The 23638-nt window shown below is 33.2% G+C and overlaps 1 protein-coding gene across 1 annotated transcript in view; it reads right to left on the bottom strand.

The window, feature by feature from the left end:
* Positions 1–23638, bottom strand: part of LOC143244957 (whirlin-like) — a 150603-nt gene that overhangs the window by 53847 nt on the left and 73118 nt on the right. Inside the window, exons 5-11 of the mRNA XM_076490566.1 lie at positions 14259–14449; positions 7829–7880; positions 6708–6887; positions 5167–5262; positions 4908–4976; positions 4316–4509; positions 2279–2552 (exon numbers count right to left, since the gene is read on the bottom strand). Of these exons, the coding sequence (XP_076346681.1) occupies positions 2279–2552; positions 4316–4509; positions 4908–4976; positions 5167–5262; positions 6708–6887; positions 7829–7880; positions 14259–14449 (1056 nt within the window). The remainder of the gene's footprint in view (positions 1–2278; positions 2553–4315; positions 4510–4907; positions 4977–5166; positions 5263–6707; positions 6888–7828; positions 7881–14258; positions 14450–23638) is intronic.

The following is a 23638-nucleotide window of genomic DNA, read 5'->3' as shown; positions in this document are numbered from 1 at the left end:
ATTTTGCGCCTATTATAAAGTTCAATAGATAGGTTGCTAAGTGCTGAATCTTCTTCGAAAAGAGCGCTAAGTTTGTAAGCACAATTTACAAAATGTTTCATTCGATCGTTTTTCATAATAGCCATTTTTAATGGTAATAGTCTTAAAACTTCACAAAACAAATACGTTTTTCGGCATAAATAGCACCAACAGTATCGTCATTACGCTACAAAGAAATAATGAAATTGTGAGCCTATTGTCCATTATTAATATTGTCATCGCATTAGTACTAGTAGGTCCAACATCGTTTCATGAATTCATTATTAGATTAGTTGGATCAGTCCTACAACAGGTAAGTATAGGTAGGTTATGATGTTAGCATGTTTTAAAACTATCATATATTATACTTCCGTTAGAAATTCCTTAATAAAACCGAAACATGTACAAACGGTCATTATCGTACCATCTGTTTCAGATCAAAGGCAGCCAGCAGAATGTATTCGCTAACAAGTCCATCAAACCGAAGATTAACGATAGGTTTTTACAGTTGGATTTTACTTCATTTAGACATTCATAAAACTGAAGATTAATGATAGATTTACTACAGTTGGATTTTACTTTATTTAGACATTCATAAAACCGAAGATTAACGATAGGTTTACTACATTTGGATTTTACTTCATTTAGACATTCATAAAACTGAAGATTAATGATAGATTTACTACAGTTGGATTTTACTTTATTTAGACATTCATAAAACTGAAGATTAATGATAGATTTACTACAGTTGGATTTTACTTTATTTAGACATTCATAAAACTGAAGATTAATGATAGATTTACTACAGTTGGATTTTACTTTATTTAGACATTTATAAAACCGGAGATTAACGATAGATTTACTACAGTTGGATTTTACTTTATTTAGACATTCATAAAACTGAAGATTAATGATAGATTTACTACAGTTGGATTTTACTTTATTTAGACATTCATAAAACCGAAGATTAACGATAGGTTTACTACAGTTGGATTTTATTTCATTTAGACATTCATAATACTGAAGATTAATGATAGATTTACTACAGTTGGATTTTACTTCATTTAGACATTCATAAAACTGAAGATTAATGATAGATTTACTACAGTTGGATTTTACTTTATTTAGACATTCATAAAACCGAAGATTAACGATAGATTTACTACAGTTGGATTTTACTTTATTTAGACATTCATAAAACCGAAGATTAACGATAGGTTTACTACAGTTGGATTTTACTTCATTTAGACATTCATAAAACTGAAGATTAGTGATAGATTTACTACAGTTTGATTTTACTTCATTTAGACATTCATAAAACCGAAGATTAACGATAGGTTTACTACAGTTGGATTTTACTCCATTAAGACATTCATCAAACTGAAGATTAACGATAGGTTTACAACAGTTGGATTTTACTTCATTAAGAAGTTAATCAAACCAGAGATTAAGGAAAAGTTTACTAAAGTTGAATTTTACATCGTCAAGAGGTTCACCAAACCGGATATAAATGGTCGCTATACTCATTTATTTAAAGATCAGTCACATTTTTGTATGAACTTACTTATATTCAAACGTGTGTACTAATACCTTTACGACTGTTTATTTTACCCGAATATAATCATGTTGATATATGAGCATATAATTACATTTTAATATGTCCTGTAATAAACTGTTTTTGATTAGATTTAAAAAGAATAACTAAGATGCACAAGTTAAAGACAAGAGCTCTTAAATATGAAGTAACAACATTGATTCACCGTTAGGTAAGCCTGAAGTTCATAATTTTGTAAACTAGGTACGACAAGATGGTTAGGGCACTCGACTCGTAATCTGAGGGTCGCTCGCGAGTTTGAAGTTCCGTCATACCAAAACTTGTTTGCCCCTCCAGCCGTGGGGAGCATTATAATATTACATTCAATTCCCCTATTCGTTGGTAATAGAGTAGCCCAAGAGTAGGCAGTGGATGGTGATAACTTGCTGCCCTCCCTCTAGTATTACACTGCTAAGTTAGGGACGGCTAGCACAGATAACTTTCGTGTAGCTTTGCAAAAACTAACAAACATAATTTTTTATCGAGTGTTTCTTGCAAGTTTTGCAAGCCTTTGAGCTTGAATGTAATAAGTTTTACAAAAACATGTTTATTTAAGCCAATGGATTTCATAATCCACAATTTCTAGCGTATGATCGAGAGGATCCATCTAACCTTTCAAAGCACCACTCAGTTTCGAATCTATTGATAACCACAGACATATGTTACCTCAGGCTTATTATCCTCGTGAGTTTCCAACAGCTCACTCCCAAGGCTCCATCTTCTCTCTTCTGTTACACGACTGGAGATTCGACGTTCTTCAGGGTTGACTCCCTCGCCTCCACTACTGTGTCTTCTGAGAGTGAGTCGGCGAAGAAGGGTCGCGGGGCTAGTTCCCTTTGTATCTCTTTTGATGGAGCGACGGGGATGGAGTCTGGAGGATTTCCATGGATCAGACTTGTTGTGGTTATCTGAGACCTGAAGCCTAGAGCCGTGCGCACTCCTAATTAGAACAACAAAAATAAACGTTGAGGATTATTACAGATATGGTTCTAACTCTTAAAATAATTTAATTGGAAAAACAAAATGAAGAATTATCAATTATAAGATGAAAGTAATGTTGAATGCAGATTCTGATGGTGGTGGTGTTTTTTTCCTTTTTCTTTTTCGAGTGTTTTCTCGCATTAAGTCAAGTTCCGAGTGTCTAGAAATATGGAGAAAGCAACAGGGAATTCTAAAATGTATGATTATAATTTTCACGCCCGTTCTCATTTTTTTCGGTTTTCCAACTCTAAATAAATGAACGACAGGAGCTTAAAAATATTGATATCAAAAGTAAAAATAAAAATTCCACTTTTGTTTTGACAGTTTTGCTAAATAGCAAAACTTCATTACCAGAAATTAAACTTTCTCTATAACAAAATAAAAAAGTCATAAAGTGTTGTGAAGCAAAAATTGAAGTCAGTGTTTTACTAAGTCTTACTACATAATTCCTTACAGATGGCGATACTATATGTCTATGTGTGTGTATATATATATATCGTCGTGACCTTACTATCAGTGTAACAAAGTGTGATATTAATTTAATAAGATTGAGATATATCAAATAACTGAAAACATACCTGGTTTCAATGTTTTTAATAATTTTCAATTTTATTACAAATTCAGAAAAGTAAGTCATTAAAAATGTTTAAAAGACTGTAATGAAATCACGTAAAATACTACGTTTATTATTTGTTGTGAGAACCGAAAGTTGAAACTTTTCCTAAATGTTTTTTATTCAGTTAATCTTTAATTGGTGTTTTAAGGAATATATCCGCACTGTAGACACTTAATGCTCTTGTTTCCTGTAAAAAAAAGTAAGAGTTAACATAATTAATTATGGAATTCAGTATGCAGAAATAAATAAAATAATTTTATTGAGGAAATTGAACACCTCTATTAAACACTAAAAATATTTAGGAAAAACGTTTCTCGTATTGGGTTACGATATATCAAGTGTCTTATTATAAATTATACAAATGTCGTACTTTAAATTATTTCAGTCTGTACTATCACAGCTTTACCTGATGTCTAGAAACCTGCAATATTTTAAGGTAAAATATAATATATATGAAACAATGAATAACTAGATTGCGAAGCTTTTAACATTATAGTTCTGTTTTACATAAATATAATTTTTTTTTCCATAAAACAACTTGATACTTCAATATTTCATAGTCTAGGCTAAAAACACACTGTACATTCATAAAGTTAATCCTCGAATGGGCTACCTCTGTTATAAAAATGTCTGGGAAGATGTATTAAAGGTTTCAAGGCAATTCATTTATAATGTTCATATTCTGATTTTTTTAAAAAATTCCATTCAAGTTCTTGCATTATAATTGTATGATAAAATATATATACAGCACAATGCGTGAGAGCATTTGGGGCATGTAGACCCATGAAATTAAGAGGCCAGGTATCAATAACTGTGCGTGATATTATATCAGAGCGTATTTTATATAGTTTATATTATTCCGTTTATTATTTGTGTCAATAGATAGCATCATTAAACTTAAAGCATTGTGGGAAGAATGCATACAGTTTTGTTCATATGTTTTTGCCGCCAAAAAATAACAGTTGAGTAAAGAGAGAACACATGAGAGTAACATAGACAATATTCAAAAAGGTGAGTCATGTTTCTTAAGGAGCGAGTTTATTATAAAACAAGCACAATAAACTTAGTAAGTTAGAAGCTGTCCCTCTTACATTAAAGGTTCTTACCTTGCGCTCTTACTCATTCCATAAATAGACCTATTTCCACCGGCCACGTCTACATCGCTGTCTTGACTCGATGCGCCACTATTTTCAGCAGATGGCCCCACCTTGTGGGGTGCTAGATGATCTGGGACAGTGAGACGATGATGGTGTGAATTTTTTTGTTTTCGAAAGCTTCCACGCGGTGAATGAGCCTCTTTCTATGGGTAAAAACCAAAATGCCTCCTTTTGCTAAAATACAAGATTAAACTGAAACCAAATATTTCTTTGTAGATTTAATTTAATTTATAACGTAGAAAAATAGAAAATAATTTGCAATACGAGTGTAAAATTTATTGACACCAATTTCATTTTCTCTAAACTTTTCTTATTGCTATTATCAATAGAAATTTTAAATATTGTAATAACTACACTCCAGTGAAAGTGAGTACTATGAAGGATACAAATAAATTATATTTAACTAAACTTGTACGATTTGCCTGTCCTTACAGTGAAGAACCAATAAAAACATTTACTAGAACTGAACACTAACGCAAAAAATTATGATCCAATTCACTTCATTACGATGTTTTTCTTTAATAATAATGACGCCACCTACCGAGGGCGATATCAACAATGTTTGTGTATTTTCCGACTGGTCTGTGGCTTGTTTAAGAACTTCCTTACTCTAAAGCATGTAAAAATTATAAGAAAAAAGTATAAATTAGGAGTATTGAAGTTTAAAGCTAAACGTTTTCAGAAGTTAAATAAAATTATGTTTTTTTAAGTTTAACTTTATTTATCAACTCTATAATACTGTTATCTACTGACATGCCAACTTAGCAAATAATATAATTTAATTTTACCATATTGCTCACCTTTATAGTTTGTATTTCACATTTATATATCAGGTCATCAAATTTCTTCAGATCTTCTCGTCTTACAATTCCTCGGATGTGAGTCATTAATAGATACTGAGCAGAGAAAAATAAATCCATTTCTATTTTATTAATTTTGTTTTTCACTTGCGGAGACAACTGAAAATTCCAAACAAATTAGACATCCTTCAACGTTTTCATAAGCTATAAAACTTTAGAATCACTCTATTAAAAAATTAGGTTTACTAAAAATTTTTATCTTTAACAATTAATATTTAAACGTTTCTAGTGGAATTCCCATTGGTGGAACTGAATCAGCCTACGTCGACTGGGAAAAAATACAAATAAAAATGGATGATTATCAAATTTGTATAATTTTTTGTTAAACTTGCGGCGGCAAAAAAACAAATTTACACGTATTAATGATTTTGAGCAAACGCTAAGGAATTCCAAAACGAAATTTAAACAATCTTACTTTGAAAACAATACATACATGTGTATATTTATTCAGAAGAACTTTAAGAAAATATATTCATCAAATGAAATATAAAAGTAAATATATATATATATATATATATATATATATGTTATAGAATTTTCGTGAGCAACTAATGAATTATTTGAACTCCAATTAAACATTAGTACAAAGTACAAAGTAAAATGCAGCCCGGCATGGCTAGATGGTACTCGACTCGTAAGTTGAGGGCCACGGGTTCGATTTCCCATAACTCCAAACATGCTCGCCCTTTCAGCTGTGGGGGCGATATAATGTGACGGTCAATCCCACTCTTCGTTGATAAAAGAGTAGCTCAAGAGTTGGCGGTGGGTGGTGATGACTATCTGCCTTCCATCTAGTCTTACACTGCAAAATTAGGGACGGCTTAGGCAGATAGCCCTCGTGTAGCTTTGCGCGAAATCCAAAAACAAACAAAGTAAAATATTATACATTGTTTATCAGAGTTACCTTAAATATAAGACTGTACTGAAATGACTTGTTTTGTCTCGATTCTTATGAAAACAGTATCAGCAATGCGTAACCTCTGAGATCTGTAGTAATCAGTCTAGAATCAAACTTTTCAAGCCCGGCATGGCCAGGTGGTTTAGGCACACGACTCGTAATGCGAGCGTCGCGGGTTCGAATACCCGTCACACCAAACCTTTCAGCCTTGGGGGTATTATAATGTGACGGTCAATCCCCCTATTTGTTGGTGATAAAGTAGTCCAAGAGTTGGTGGTGATGACTAGTTGCCTTCTTTTTAATCTTACACTGCTAAATTAAGGACGGCTAGTGCAAATAGCCCTCGTGTAGCTTTGCGCGAAATTCAAAACAAACCACACCAATCAGACTTTTCCTCAGTTACTTTAAATGTAAAAAGTCAAATAATTTAGTATTTATGAATGTTTTATTGTTCAACTGTTACATTCTTACACACTGGAAACGTATTAAATTATTTCTTTTATTTACGGCTATACAATTTTATTCACCACGTGATAAACGTTAAGCTCATAAAATATTCAAATTTTAATGTTAATCACCTCACCTTTTCTGGGTTTGCCAACAACTCCATCAAGATTGCTACGAAGGCGTCTACAGTAATGGCTCTTGTTTCGTATTCGTTACAGTAATAAGCCAAACATATTTTCTCACTCTCAGTCAGTACTTGCTGTGCTCTATGATATAAGATCTTCTCGGCTTCTTCCGTGGGTGAGGTAGATATAGCCTGGGCAACAAAGAGGTTAACCGGTATTCAAATAATAATAACAAATCCAAATTGTTTTCCAATATTATTGTAAAAATCTCTTATTTGGACGTGTGAGATCTGTAAGCCTTTCCAATTTCATCAAACGATTGGACAATAGATTTTTAAACTCAAAATTGCATTAAGTATAGCGTGTTTTAAGTATGGGATGTTTTTTGCATTTGTCTTACTTTTTGAATCTAAGAGAGAACTTCGAATTGTTGCTAGTAACCAGTTAAGAATTAGCTTTTTATTAATAGATAACTTAAATATTCTGAAACACAACCAACATATACCCTTTTTGTTGTTGTGTTTACGTAAAATAGTGTGTAGAAAAATATTATCATTTGTTTTACCTCAACAATATTCAATGAAGAGGTCTGAAAACTTTCTATAGATCGTTGTACACTTCAACATAGTTATTTTATAATAAACTATTACAACTGAAGAAATAAGCGTTTTCAGGCCTCCCTTGGCTCACCCTGGAGGTGTATATGACTAAAAATCGGGTTTCGATATCCATGGTGTGTAGAGCACAAGTAGCCAATTGTATAACTTTTGGCTTAATAACAAAGAGAAGAGTTTTTAAATGCAGAACAACAATGTATAATTATATAACTGAGAATCTTACAATGAATTATTGTAAATTATTGTCAATTATTTCTTTACTAATAGACTAAACTGTCCTGATGACTTTGAAAGCACTTTTATGATGTTAAATAGCTGAATAAATGTACTGTAAAGTAATTTTAGTCTTAATGATGGATTTCATTGAAATATTTTTGAAATATCTAGACATGGGTGTTATTTACATAAGATAACGTAAGAGAGAGAAATATGGTGTTAGAATACTTTGTAAAACGGTTTTGTTAATATCTGAAGTGTGTAATTATCAAAAATACGTTTGTGAACGTTTCTCTTACCTCCAAGTCTCTGGACTTCTCCCGTTTTCTGGAGCTTCCTCTTCTAGATAACCTGTATAGAAAACCTTGTTCTAAGTGACACGATTGTCGGGATTTTTAGAAGCATTTATGTTAATAATCTACTAATAACAATTCTCTCGATAAATGTACAAAAGCAATGTTAACGCCCATTTTTTTAAAGAAGGCTTTCTTCGTCAACAACTGAATAAAGTAGAGAAAACGAGAAAAACTGTATATTTAGGTGATTCTGTTAAAATAGGTATGTAAAAGATACAGTTCTACTGATAATAGTTAATACTTTATATTTGTGCTAGTTTATATAGGCCGTAAGCATCGTTCACGTTTTTTGACCAGGCACATCATGGTAATTAGGGTTCTCGACTCGATATTTGCTAGTCGGAGCTCGAATCACATCACTGAACATGCTCGCCTATTGTTGACTATCTGCTTTCCCTCTAATCACTTCTAAATTTGGGATAGCTATAACAGATAGGCCTGAAATAGATTTGAACGAATTTCAAGATAGAAACAAGTTTAAAATTTTAGCCGTTAATTATCTTGTCTTTCTTTTTATGCCGTTATTAAGCCTAATCTAAATCGAAGAGCCTGCCAAAATAGAACAGAAAACTACAGTAAACAACACTAAAAAATAGCTTTTTTCAATGTTTAAAAATAAGTGTATTCGTTCAATTTCTGTCACGTTCACCGCTTATACGATTCCAATTATAAATAAACTTGGTGGAATATTAGGCCATTAATAGACTGGCATGGAAAGTAAGATCAATGTAATAACATGTAACAATCGCTAAACTACAAAATCGTAACTAAAAATTATGAAATTGAAAAAAACAGACAGTCGGATTATCTGGTTGTGAAACTGGATTGAAACATGCAATACAGTGTTTTTTGGTGGTTTTTGAATAAATAGTTTGTCCTGAAATAAATTACAGGAGGTTCTATGTTAGCACTTATGAGCAAATATAAATACCAGAATTTATAATACAAATGGGGGATGACACAGGTTACCACACTTTCGTGAGTTTTGCATGTAGTATAATAAGTATGATGCTAAAATATCTATCCATAATAAAAAAGGGCGTGCCTGGATGATGTATGTGTGTGTGTGACCGCTATAACTCGAACTCCAAAGGGAAAGAACTTAGAAGCCTGAAATATCGTACCCATACTAAGCGGACCCTGAATGCACATGGGTATTACTTATCTTATCCACTTACGTGCGAAAAATCACGTAGAAAATAAATGGTTCCTTATATAACAACTTCTAGTATATATAGATAAGTTAGTGCATTTTGGTGACAATGCATTCTAGCAATAGTTTCCATGTCATGTTGCTTAGCAATAAAAGTATATAGGTTATACCTTTATACTAAAATGAATTCAGAATACGTGTACTATGAACCCGATCGAAGACGAGTACTTTCGACTTGCACAATAGTAATGTAATTACAATAATTCCTAAAAGAACAAAATATAGAAACCTGAAATTTCGTACACATACTAAGTGGACCCTGAGGTTGTGCACCTGGGTATTTTTGCTTACCTGCGTTTGCGTATGCATCTTTTTGTAAGAAAAGAAAGTAGAAATCCACATAGAAAGTTATATGTGATTGCCATAGCTTCAAGAGCAAAAGAATTTAGAAATATAAAATTTTGTACCCATAGAAAGCAAAACCTGAGGGTGTATACCTGATAATTATTACTTTTCATATCCATGTGCATGCTTGAATGCGCATCTTTTCAATCAGGCAAAACAGCAAGAAAACCTCATAGAAAAGGCAAGATATCAGAAATTCATATAGAAAAGAAATGGTTCTTTATAATGCAAATATAAATCACAGACAGACTGACTCGCATGAGTGCACACTTGCATGTATGCGTAAATGTGATCACCATAGTTCCAAGAAGAAAGAACCTAGAAATCTGACATTTTGTATCCTTATTAAGTGGCTTCTTAGGGCTCGCACCTGAGTATTATTACTTATATTCGTGAGCGCATATACGTACACATCTTATATGAAAAACACTTAAAAATGTGCACGTTCATGAGCATCTTCTTAAAGAAGCAAGCTATCGAAAAACCACATAGAAAAGAAATAGTTTATTACAATATGAGTATCATTTAAAACATCCAAACAGACAAACACGCAAGTATGTTTATGAGTGCGTGCTTGTCTATGTAGGTGTCATCGCCGTAGCTCAAGAGGAAATAACCTAGAAACCTGAAAGTTTGCACCCATACTAAATGACTCTTGAGAGTGTATACCTGCGTATTGCTTATCTTATTCTCGTGCGTGTGTGCGTATTTTAATAAGGCAAACAATCGAAAAATACACATAAAAAGGAGCTGTGATTTCCATTGCTCCAAGAAGAAGAAACCTAGAAATTTGAAATTTTGAACCCATGTTAAGTGGACCCTGAGGATGTGCACCTAAGTATTACTTATCTTATCCACTCGCGTGCACACGTGCGTGTGGGTGCATCTTTCAATGAGACAAGTCAGTGAAGCACCACTTATAAAAGACATGATTCCTTATATAACAACTTCTAATATATAGAAAAGACAGTGCAATTTGGTAAAATGCATTCCAACAATGACTTTTATGTTATATAGATTAACTTTTATGCTAAGAAGGGTTCAGAATGCGCACACTGTCAAACTATTAACCCTAGCTAAACCGGATAATTTTGCTTATAGGTAATAAATTAGGGATAACTAAGACAGAATTTTTCTTTACATATATGCCATATATAGATTATCAGAGGTCAAAAATCTGAGACAAAATCCAAAATTTTGACTTTCTTAAAACCAAACATTTATTTATTAAACTAAGTATTACAAGATTTTCTTGTAATTTTACAAAATCTAAACTTTTAAGAAAGCTTTTGAAAGATATGAGCTTTTTTTGTGAGCCATAACTATATTTGCCATATTATTTCAGAATTGGTCATGTATGGTAATTTATACAAAGAAAACGACAACAAATAAGTATACGGAATGATTTATTGATAATCAATAATATGTGTCTTAATTTACAACATAAAATCTGGATTTATCATGCTTTCTGTATATGTTCACAATATTTATGGTTATTATTTCTAATATAATACTATTTTTGATAATATTTTTGAATCATGCAAATCCAGTTGTATACATCATTGTCCTCATTACCAGCTCCTTTTATGTCATCAAAACCAAAGTCATCATAATTTGTATTCTAATCTTGGAATTTATCCTCAGTTCATCATTTACAGAAGTATGTAGATGAAAACCTAGTAAACTTACACCTACTTCTATTCTGAGAACAGGTGTCTGTTGAACTCAGCAGATTTCAACAGTTCAGATGAAGCGATGTCCCAAATGCTTGTTTTGGGACTATGTTTCAACCCAAACTTCAATAGCACAACTGATGGTTCCTGCAGTTGAGGTCTTTTGGTATACTGCAAACACTGCTGGATCAGATTGGGATATGGACTTGAATTTAAGGATTGTATCCTTATTGACGAATATGGCGTGATGCAAAATACTAAAAAAATGTCTCGTTTCTAGAGCCATATAAAACCAAAGAAACATGATAGAACCTCACTAGCTCTTTCATGCTATTAGTAGGGTCTCTCATAGATGATAAACCTGGACCAATCTTATTTAAGATAGGTATATATTGTCTAATCATATATTGTTGTGACTACAAGTCATGATTGTGTCTCCGGGTGGCAGTAATGTGTCTATTTTGCCTAGTTTGTAATCTGTGTATGTAGCTTCAAATTCATGCATTACATTCTCATGGGTATTTATTGAACTCTCCATATATCTGTCAAATATAATGTGAGCATCGTGTTTTCTCTCGGCTGCCCGAAGAATTTAGCAAAGGACTATGTTAAAGTTCCTAGTTTTGACCACGTGACACGTGACAGCATCCCATTGTCATTTACAACTTTATTTGCTAATGCGGTATGATTATCGGTCTACACTACAAGTTCAGAAATTACTTGTTCTTCATGTTGTCAAAGACGTCGTCATAACAAAGGTACCACTGTTGCCAAAGTCGTCATCATAACGAAATATCGTTTACAATCCAATATGCCGCTTTTGATCAATAACAGTTTCTTTTGCCAAAGGCCATTCAATATTTCATTGCTAAATCGGGGTTTATTTTTATACAAGAATATATTTTCGCTTTTGGTCTCAGAAGTTTGACCTTTTGAACTTTGTTAACCTCCAGATTTAGTTGATTGTTCCGCAGTTAATTAGACTTCGGAAAAATGCCACTATCTCGTATTATTTGCGTCCTGAAGGTTTGAATAAAATTTTTCAAGTTAGAAATTAATGGTTGTTTGTTTTTTCAAATTTCGCGTAAAGCTACACGAAAGCTGTCTGCGCTAGCTGTCCCTAATTTAGCACTGTAACACTAGCGGGAAGGCAGCTAGTCATCATCACCCACCGCCAACTCTTGTGCTACTTTTTACCAACGAATAGTGGGTTTGGCCAACATATTATATCACCCCTACAGCTCAAAAGACGAGCACATTTTAGTGTAACGGGGCTTCGAACCCGTGACCTTCATGTTACGAGCCAAGTGCCCTAAACATTGGCCATGCCGAGCCAATAGAAATCAATTAAAGGTTTTAAAATTCTGCAGTAGTTATTGATGTTGAAATGAAGGAATACTCAACCATCGCAAATGTTTCCATGCTATCTCAATGTGACGTGCGCAGTAATCTATACTATATCTAATTTCTTACATATATCTAACTCGAAATACAGAGGTTTATTGCCTAATGGTTCATTTCACCTATCAAGTGAAATATTAATTTCTGTGTAACAATCGATACAAAACACATTAAAAGCGTGATCACAAAAATCCAGAGATAATATTTAATGGCTTAGTTCTTATTAATCAAAATAAATTTAAATATTAATTTTTACGTGATATTCGAAACAAAACGCAGATTAAGGGCGTGAGCTCGGAGATTCAGAGATAATAATTAACAGAAAGCGATCGCAGAATTTTACATTACGGTAAAAATGTTACGCACTAAACCTATAAGAAAAACCGTTTCATGAATACAAACACAGTTGACTGATATAACGTTAAGTTATATGGAAGAAAATCCTTTATTATGTTTTACCTTTAGTGTAATTTAATTACATTGCTAGGATATTTTTAGTTTCAATTTTGGGAAAAGAATGTTAGTAACTGGAAAGTGTCGTATAAGGCAGTGCAACTGTAATTGGTTGTCACGCCATATATTTAATGCTCTTTATCACATAAGGTGCTAAGTTTTCTCTACAGGGCGGGGTCCTAAATCTTTCTTTCTCCAGTATTTCTAGTAATTCTTGTCTCATCATTATGTTGTACGATTCTCTTATCCTATTCAACCTATCAGATCATGCAACACTGATTTACATATGTAATGACCTTTGATATCCATTATATCCCAAGATGTAAAATTGATATGGTGTGCAGACGTTTTGTTGAAAATATTAACTTTATGTATCTTATCATACGATATCAATTTTGGCATTTATTATCTTATCCATAAATATACCAGTGCTATAAAATACAATTGTTTTGCGATATAACCTAGTGCGCTGTTTTATCCGTTATAACTGACTTTGTGTTTTAGCTGGCTACTTTAGCCGTCACCTACACGTATACACTTTTGTAGAACTCCGTTTGTTTGTACGTATAAACTAAACTGGTCATGAAATGTAGCAGAAGATTGCTTAAGGTGTATAAATAAACATATATAATCATTATGTTATTTTTTGCACTACAACGGGTAAGAGTAATAATTCTTTCGATTTTCACGGGGTATGATGGAAGATACCCAACTAGCTCGATGTCTTTAATTAAAGTTAACTTTTAGTTACCAACTGTTCAAAAACGTTTATCAGAGTATCAACAGCGGTAATTGAAAGGAAATTCTGTGACCGTCAACAATTAGTGAACAGGTAGAGAAAAACAAATTGCATAACATTGTACGAAAGGCATCAATCAGTTCCTTTAATAGTGTTCAGGGTTCGATTATTTCCTACTATAACATACGAAGTACATTATACGAAATAATCATATGAAAGTCAACACCCTGTCCAAACACTGCTATGGATTATTATTTATACCTTACTAAATCATATAAATATTGCAAAAACAAATGTCTGGCATTCTCTATATTAGAATATAAAAGATTAATTACAGAAGAGTTAAAGTGCAAATCGTTGTGTTTTCATATATATATATATATAAAATTAAGCCTTGCATTATTCATATCTAAAGAATAGCTGAAGTGTTATAAATACAGTAATTACTTCTTCCTCTTACAAGCAACTGATATAACAGAAGAATGTACGTTATATCAAAAGATTTCTTTGTAATTTTTTCAACTATAGTATCACAGTTCTCGAGCTTACCGTGGCGACGAAAGCTGTTGATGTTCATCGTACCAAGACTGTCCGCTGTAAGGAGTGCAAGCATGTGGGATTTTTCCTACGTACCGGACGGTCATAGTCATGTGCGGTGAAAATTTTAGAATGTCGACAGCTTCATCGTGTCTGATAGACTTGAAGCTTTTGTCATTAACAGATAATATTTGATCACCAACCTGGATTCAAAGACACGTTGAAATAACATTACACAGAATATTTTAATGTTCTAAAAAATATACATTTTGTAAGTGAAAATAATTTACTCAAATATTTTTAAAGTATACTTGAAAATTGTATATCTGGGATTTAAGTTTATGGTTGAAAAAATTTTACGTAAAGCATTATTGTCAAAAACTTCCAGATAGCTATTGTTTTGAAACTTTCACAAGTGCCACCAGGTGTTTGTATTCAGTTATATCAATTAAAAATGTTTAACAGTAGAGCATCTTATAACTCGAATGTTAATAAACAACAGTGAAAGAGGCTTTAAAAGTAAAGATTTATCTACAGTTTACACACTTAACACAACCGGGTTAGGCTTATACTTCGGAAAAATAAATCAATGAACATGATCAGATCTTTATTAAGTTAAAAATAAGTAATTTGACATTCTTACGTCTCTCAAGAACATCGTATGTAAGGGCTTAGTATTACAACTGTTACAACTCGAGTGATATGAAATAGAGTGAAAACAGATTTTGTATTTTTAACAACCATAATTGCAGTGCGTAGTAAGTTAGGTGCGCTTTGTTTGTATTCATGCACAACGCTACACTGTTAACGATCTATATTTATATACTACACATGAGACTTTTGTTTGTTTGTTTGTTTTGGAATTTCGCACAAAGCTACTCGAGAGCTATCTGTGCTAGCCGTCCCTAATTTAGCAGTGTAAGACTAGAGGGAAGGCAGCTAGTCATCACCACCCACCGCCAACTCTTGGGCTACTCTTTTACCAACGAATAGTGGGATTGACCGTCACATTATATACCCCCATGGCTGGGAGGGCGAGCATGTTTAGCGCGACGCGGGCGCGAACCCGCGACCCTCGGATTACGAGTCGCACGCCTTACGCGCTTGGCCATGCCAGGCCACATGAGACTAAATGAAACTATTGTAAATTTTTTTGTTTTATTGCTACTTTTAAATCGCATGTACTCCTGAATAACTCGCGTTACAGCTGGAATAAATACTGAACATACGATGATAATAAAGTATTAAGTTATCAAAGGCTATTTGTTTACATACTTTATTTTTATACATAAGTATTTTTTCACAATATTTACGATGAGCAAAGTTTTTAATGTATCTTAATGTAATTAAAGAGTTATGTAATGAAATTAATCAAAATAGGAACTATGTTGGATTTAGCACAGTCGACAAGGAAAGAATACACACATAATAAAAGAATGTCTCTAGGTTTCTATTGCGGTTTTACTGTTTGTCTCTTAGTTGAAATTTCAGACTTAATCTACCAAATATATGACATTTAGGCTTCTAAATATTGAAACTACCAACTACTGCAAGCACCTGATGTGTTCTTTTAAGTGAGTTTTGATATAACTTTCTTGTAGATGGCGCTATGAGAAAGTCGGCAGTTATATTATTTCTTTCTTTTTTTAAGTCCACGGATATACAACGCTAAAATCATGGAGTTCGATTCCCCTCGGCGGACTCAGCAGATAGCCCGATGTGGCTATGCTATATGAAAACACATACTTTCTTTTTACCCGTTCTTCATGCCCTGCGATCGTCTGCTTAGCACAGTCTTTGCCATGAACATAACATGGAGGTAAAATGTCTTTAAGATACAGAAGACACAACAAACAAAATATGTCAATATTACTTGAATTAAATTATTGAATAGGGATTCTTATTTGGTGTATTTAGTATTTTGGCCTTTTCTGTTACATATAGAAATTAAAGTTTACAAAAATTACTTAATTAATATATGAATAATAATTAACCATAAGAGAAGAAATTATAAGTTCTTATTTTTTAATAACTGATAAACTTCCTGATGCAAAGTAAATACAGTACGGAAATATCTTTTTTATGTATGAATGAGTGATTATCACACATAAAAGTTGTGTAGAATGGTACAACAGAATAGCATTTTGAAAATAAAGAAAGTGGCATATTAACATAAAATACATGGCTCCGCGGTTCAAATTACCTTACAGACCCTCTGGGCTATTTAAGCCAAAAAAGAAGATAACTGGCTAGACGTATTTTGCAATGACTCTTTCATAACGTAACCAAGCTAAGTCCGGGACATTCCTGAACCTAATAAATTCTGCCAATATTCTATAAGAAAGATATGAAATGATAAGGGAAGCAAACCCCATCGAATAGTCTCCTGATTAGAGGAAAATAAAAAGCAAGATCAGCCAAATCAGACAAAAAAAGAAAAAAAGAGAAAAAGCTGAAGAAGGAGTCCAAGGAGATGTTTCATTATAGATCCTGAACTTGTTTGAAGATGCTTCATCATGGATTTGGTACTTGTTGGTAGGTGTTTCATTATAGATCCTGAACTTGTTTGAAGATGCTTCATCATGGATTTGGTACTTGTTGGAAGGTGTTTCATTATGGATTCTGTACTTGTTGGTAGGTGTTTCATTATGGATTCTGTACTTGTTGGAAGGTGTTTCATTATAGATCCTGAACTTGTTTGAAGATGCTTCATCATGGATTTGGTACTTGTTGGAAGGTGTTTCATTATGGATTCTGTACTTGTTGGAAGGTATTTCATTATGGATTCTGTACATGTTGGAAGGTGTTTCATTATAGATCATGAACTTGTTTGAAGATGCTTCATCATGGATTTGGTACTTGTTGGAAGGTGTTTCATTATGGATTCTGTACTTGTTGGTAGGTGTTTCATTATGGATTCTGTACTTGTTGGTAGGTGTTTCATTATGGATTCTGTACTTGTTGGAAGGTATTTCATTATGGATTCTGTACTTGTTTCAAGATGCTTCATCATGGATTTGGTACTTGTTGGAAGATGTTTCATTATGGATTCTGTACTTGTTGGTAGATGTTTTATTATGGATTCTGTACTTGTCGGAAGGTGTTTCATTATGGATCCTGTACTTGTTGGTAGGTGTTTCATTATGGATTCTGTACTTGTTTGAAGATGCTTCATCATGGATCCTGTACTTGTTGGTAGGTGTTTCATTATGGATTCTGTACTTGTCGGAAGGTGTTTCATTATGGATCCTGTACTTGTTGGTAAGTGTTTCATTATGGATTTCGTACTTGTTAGAAGGTGTTTCATTATGGATTCTGTACTTGTTGGAAAGTGTTTCATTATGGATTCTGTACTTGTTTGAAGATGTTTCATCATGGATTTGGTAGTTGTTGGAAGGTGTTTCATTATGGATTCTGTACTTGTTGGAAGGTATTTCATTATGGATTCTGTACTTGTTGGAAAGTGTTTCATTATAGATTCTGTACTTGTTTGAAGATGTTTCATCATGGATTTGGTACTTGTTGGAAAGTGTTTCATTATGGATTCTGTACTTATTGCAAGGTGTTTCATTATGAATTTCGTACTTGTTAGAAGGTATTTCATTATGGATTCTGTATACGTTTCAAGATGTTTCATTATGGGTTCTGTATACGTTTGAAGATCTTTCAGCATGGATTCGGTACTTGTTGGAAGGTGTTTTATAATGGATTCTGTACTTATTGGAAGGTGTTTCATTATGGATTCTGTACTTGTTGAAAGGTGTTTCATTATGAATTTCGTACTTGTTAGAAGGTATTTCATTATGGATTCTGTATACGTTTCAAGATGTTTCATTATGGATTCTGTACTTGTTTGAAGATGTTTCATCATGGATCCTGTACTTGTTGGTAGGTGTTTCATTATGGATTCTGTACTTGTCGGAAGGTGTTTCATTATGGATCCTGTACTTGTTGGTAGGTGTTTCATTATGGATTTCGTACTTGTTAGAAGGTGTTTCATTATGGATTCTGTACTTGTTTGAAGATGTTTCATCATGGATTTGGTACTTGTTGGAAGGTGTTTCATTATGGATTCTGTACTTGTTGGAAAGTGTTTCATTATGGATTCTGTACTTGTTTGAAGATGTTTCATCATGGATTTGGTAGTTGTTGGAAGGTGTTTCATTATGGATTCTGTACTTGTTGGAAGGTATTTCATTATGGATTCTGTACTTGTTGGAAAGTGTTTCATTATAGATTCTGTACTTGTTTGAAGATGTTTCATCATGGATTTGGTACTTGTTGGAAAGTGTTTCATTATAAATTCTGTACTTATTGGAAGGTGTTTCATTATGAATTTCGTACTTGTTAGAAGGTATTTCATTATGGATTCTGTATACGTTTCAAGATGTTTCATTATGGGTTCTGTATACGTTTGAAGATCTTTCAGCATGGATTCGGTACTTGTTGGAAGGTGTTTCATTATGGATTCTGTACTTGTTGAAAGGTGTTTCATTATGAATTTCGTACTTGTTAGAAGGTATTTCATTATGGATTCTGTATACGTTTCAAGATGTTTCATTATGGATTCTGTACTTGTTTGAAGATGTTTCATCATGGATCCTGTACTTGTTGGTAGGTGTTTCATTATGGATTCTGTACTTGTCGGAAGGTGTTTCATTATGGATCCTGTACTTGTTGGTAGGTGTTTCATTATGGATTTCATTACTTGTTAGAAGGTGTTTCATTATGGATTCTGTACTTGTTGGTAGGTGTTTCATTATAGATCCTGAACTTGTTTGAAGATGCTTCATCATGGATTTGGTACTTGTTGGAAGGTGTTTCATTATGGATTCTGTACTTGTTGGTAGGTGTTTCATTATGGATTCTGTACTTGTTGGTAGGTGTTTCATTATGGATTCTGTACTTGTTGGAAGGTATTTCATTATGGATTCTGTACTTGTTTCAAGATGCTTCATCATGGATTTGGTACTTGTTGGAAGATGTTTCATTATGGATTCTGTACTTGTTGGTAGATGTTTTATTATGGATTCTGTACTTGTCGGAAGGTGTTTCATTATGGATCCTGTACTTGTTGGTAGGTGTTTCATTATGGATTCTGTACTTGTTTGAAGATGCTTCATCATGGATCCTGTACTTGTTGGTAGGTGTTTCATTATGGATTCTGTACTTGTCGGAAGGTGTTTCATTATGGATCCTGTACTTGTTGGTAAGTGTTTCATTATGGATTTCGTACTTGTTAGAAGGTGTTTCATTATGGATTCTGTACTTGTTGGAAAGTGTTTCATTATGGATTCTGTACTTGTTTGAAGATGTTTCATCATGGATTTGGTAGTTGTTGGAAGGTGTTTCATTATGGATTCTGTACTTGTTGGAAGGTATTTCATTATGGATTCTGTACTTGTTGGAAAGTGTTTCATTATAGATTCTGTACTTGTTTGAAGATGTTTCATCATGGATTTGGTACTTGTTGGAAAGTGTTTCATTATGGATTCTGTACTTATTGGAAGGTGTTTCATTATGAATTTCGTACTTGTTAGAAGGTATTTCATTATGGATTCTGTATACGTTTCAAGATGTTTCATTATGGGTTCTGTATACGTTTGAAGATCTTTCAGCATGGATTCGGTACTTGTTGGAAGGTGTTTTATAATGGATTCTGTACTTATTGGAAGGTGTTTCATTATGGATTCTGTACTTGTTGAAAGGTGTTTCATTATGAATTTCGTACTTGTTAGAAGGTATTTCATTATGGATTCTGTATACGTTTCAAGATGTTTCATTATGGATTCTGTACTTGTTTGAAGATGTTTCATCATGGATTTGGTACTTGTTGGAAGGTGTTTCATTATGGATTCTGTACTTGTTGGAAAGTGTTTCATTATGGATCCTGTACTTGATGGTAGGTGTTTCATTATGGATTTCGTACTTGTTAGAAGGTGTTTCATTATGGATTCTGTACTTGTTGGTAGGTGTTTCATTATGGATTCTGTACTTGTTTGAAGATGTTTCATCATGGATTTGGTACTTGTTGGAAGGTGTTTCATTATGGATTCTGTACTTGTTGGAAAGTGTTTCATTATGGATTCTGTACTTGTTTGAAGATGTTTCATCATGGATTTGGTAGTTGTTGGAAGGTGTTTCATTATGGATTCTGTACTTGTTGGAAGGTATTTCATTATGGATTCTGTACTTGTTGGAAAGTGTTTCATTATAGATTCTGTACTTGTTTGAAGATGTTTCATCATGGATTTGGTACTTGTTGGAAAGTGTTTCATTATGGATTCTGTACTTATTGGAAGGTGTTTCATTATGAATTTCGTACTTGTTAGAAGGTATTTCATTATGGATTCTGTATACGTTTCAAGATGTTTCATTATGGGTTCTGTATACGTTTGAAGATCTTTCAGCATGGATTCGGTACTTGTTGGAAGGTGTTTCATTATGGATTCTGTACTTGTTGAAAGGTGTTTCATTATGAATTTCGTACTTGTTAGAAGGTATTTCATTATGGATTCTGTATACGTTTCAAGATGTTTCATTATGGATTCTGTACTTGTTTGAAGATGTTTCATCATGGATCCTGTACTTGTTGGTAGGTGTTTCATTATGGATTCTGTACTTGTCGGAAGGTGTTTCATTATGGATCCTGTACTTGTTGGTAGGTGTTTCATTATGGATTTCGTACTTGTTAGAAGGTGTTTCATTATGGATTCTGTACTTGTCGGAAGGTGTTTCATTATGGATCCTGTACTTGTTGGTAAGTGTTTCATTATGGATTTCGTACTTGTTAGAAGGTGTTTCATTATGGATTCTGTACTTGTTGGAAAGTGTTTCATTATGGATTCTGTACTTGTTTGAAGATGTTTCATCATGGATTTGGTAGTTGTTGGAAGGTGTTTCATTATGGATTCTGTACTTGTTGGAAGGTATTTCATTATGGATTCTGTACTTGTTGGAAAGTGTTTCATTATAGATTCTGTACTTGTTTGAAGATGTTTCATCATGGATTTGGTACTTGTTGGAAAGTGTTTCATTATGGATTCTGTACTTATTGGAAGGTGTTTCATTATGAATTTCGTACTTGTTAGAAGGTATTTCATTATGGATTCTGTATACGTTTCAAGATGTTTCATTATGGGTTCTGTATACGTTTGAAGATCTTTCAGCATGGATTCGGTACTTGTTGGAAGGTGTTTTATAATGGATTCTGTACTTATTGGAAGGTGTTTCATTATGGATTCTGTACTTGTTGAAAGGTGTTTCATTATGAATTTCGTACTTGTTAGAAGGTATTTCATTATGGATTCTGTATACGTTTCAAGATGTTTCATTATGGATTCTGTACTTGTTTGAAGATGTTTCATCATGGATTTGGTACTTGTTGGAAGGTGTTTCATTATGGATTCTGTACTTGTTGGAAAGTGTTTCATTATGGATCCTGTACTTGATGGTAGGTGTTTCATTATGGATTTCGTACTTGTTAGAAGGTGTTTCATTATGGATTCTGTACTTGTTGGTAGGTGTTTCATTATGGATTCTGTACTTGTTTGAAGATGTTTCATCATGGATTTGGTACTTGTTGGAAGGTGTTTCATTATGGATTCTGTACTTGTTGGAAAGTGTTTCATTATGGATTCTGTACTTGTTTGAAGATGTTTCATCATGGATTTGGTAGTTGTTGGAAGGTGTTTCATTATGGATTCTGTACTTGTTGGAAGGTATTTCATTATGGATTCTGTACTTGTTGGAAAGTGTTTCATTATAGATTCTGTACTTGTTTGAAGATGTTTCATCATGGATTTGGTACTTGTTGGAAAGTGTTTCATTATGGATTCTGTACTTATTGGAAGGTGTTTCATTATGAATTTCGTACTTGTTAGAAGGTATTTCATTATGGATTCTGTATACGTTTCAAGATGTTTCATTATGGGTTCTGTATACGTTTGAAGATCTTTCAGCATGGATTCGGTACTTGTTGGAAGGTGTTTCATTATGGATTCTGTACTTGTTGAAAGGTGTTTCATTATGAATTTCGTACTTGTTAGAAGGTATTTCATTATGGATTCTGTATACGTTTCAAGATGTTTCATTATGGATTCTGTACTTGTTTGAAGATGTTTCATCATGGATCCTGTACTTGTTGGTAGGTGTTTCATTATGGATTCTGTACTTGTCGGAAGGTGTTTCATTATGGATCCTGTACTTGTTGGTAGGTGTTTCATTATGGATTTCGTACTTGTTAGAAGGTGTTTCATTATGGATTCTGTACTTGTTGGTAGGTGTTTCATTATGGATTCTGTACTTGTTTGAAGATGTTTCATCATGGATTTGGTACTTGTTGGAAGGTGTTTCATTATGGATTCTGTACTTGTTGGAAAGTGTTTCATTATGGATTCTGTACTTGTTTGAAGATGTTTCATCATGGATTTGGTAGTTGTTGGAAGGTGTTTCATTATGGATTCTGTACTTGTTGGAAGGTATTTCATTATGGATTCTGTACTTGTTGGAAAGTGTTTCATTATAGATTCTGTACTTGTTTGAAGATGTTTCATCATGGATTTGGTACTTGTTGGAAAGTGTTTCATTATGGATTCTGTACTTATTGGAAGGTGTTTCATTATGAATTTCGTACTTGTTAGAAGGTATTTCATTATGGATTCTGTATACGTTTCAAGATGTTTCATTATGGGTTCTGTATACGTTTGAAGATCTTTCAGCATGGATTCGGTACTTGTTGGAAGGTGTTTTATAATGGATTCTGTACTTATTGGAAGGTGTTTCATTATGGATTCTGTACTTGTTGAAAGGTGTTTCATTATGGATTTCGTACTTGTTAGAAGGTGTTTCATTATGGATTCTGTACTTGTTGGTAGGTGTTTCATTATGGATTCTGTACTTGTTTGAAGATGTTTCATCATGGATTTGGTACTTGTTGGAAGGTGTTTCATTATGGATTCTGTACTTGTTGGAAAGTGTTTCATTATGGATTCTGTACTTGTTTGAAGATGTTTCATCATGGATTTGGTAGTTGTTGGAAGGTGTTTCATTATGGATTCTGTACTTGTTGGAAGGTATTTCATTATGGATTCTGTACTTGTTGGAAAGTGTTTCATTATAGATTCTGTTCTTGTTTGAAGATGTTTCATCATGGATTTGGTACTTGTTGGAAAGTGTTTCATTATGGATTCTGTACTTATTGGAAGGTGTTTCATTATGAATTTCGTACTTGTTAGAAGGTATTTCATTATGGATTCTGTATACGTTTCAAGATGTTTCATTATGGGTTCTGTATACGTTTGAAGATCTTTCAGCATGGATTCGGTACTTGTTGGAAGGTGTTTCATTATGGATTCTGTACTTGTTGAAAGGTGTTTCATTATGAATTTCGT

This window comes from Tachypleus tridentatus, chromosome 2 (assembly GCF_004210375.1).
Source record: "Tachypleus tridentatus isolate NWPU-2018 chromosome 2, ASM421037v1, whole genome shotgun sequence".
Taxonomy (NCBI): Eukaryota; Metazoa; Arthropoda; class Merostomata; order Xiphosura; family Limulidae; genus Tachypleus; species Tachypleus tridentatus.
The sequence above is the reverse complement of the archived record's forward strand: the minus strand, read 5'-3'. Positions and strand labels throughout refer to the sequence as shown.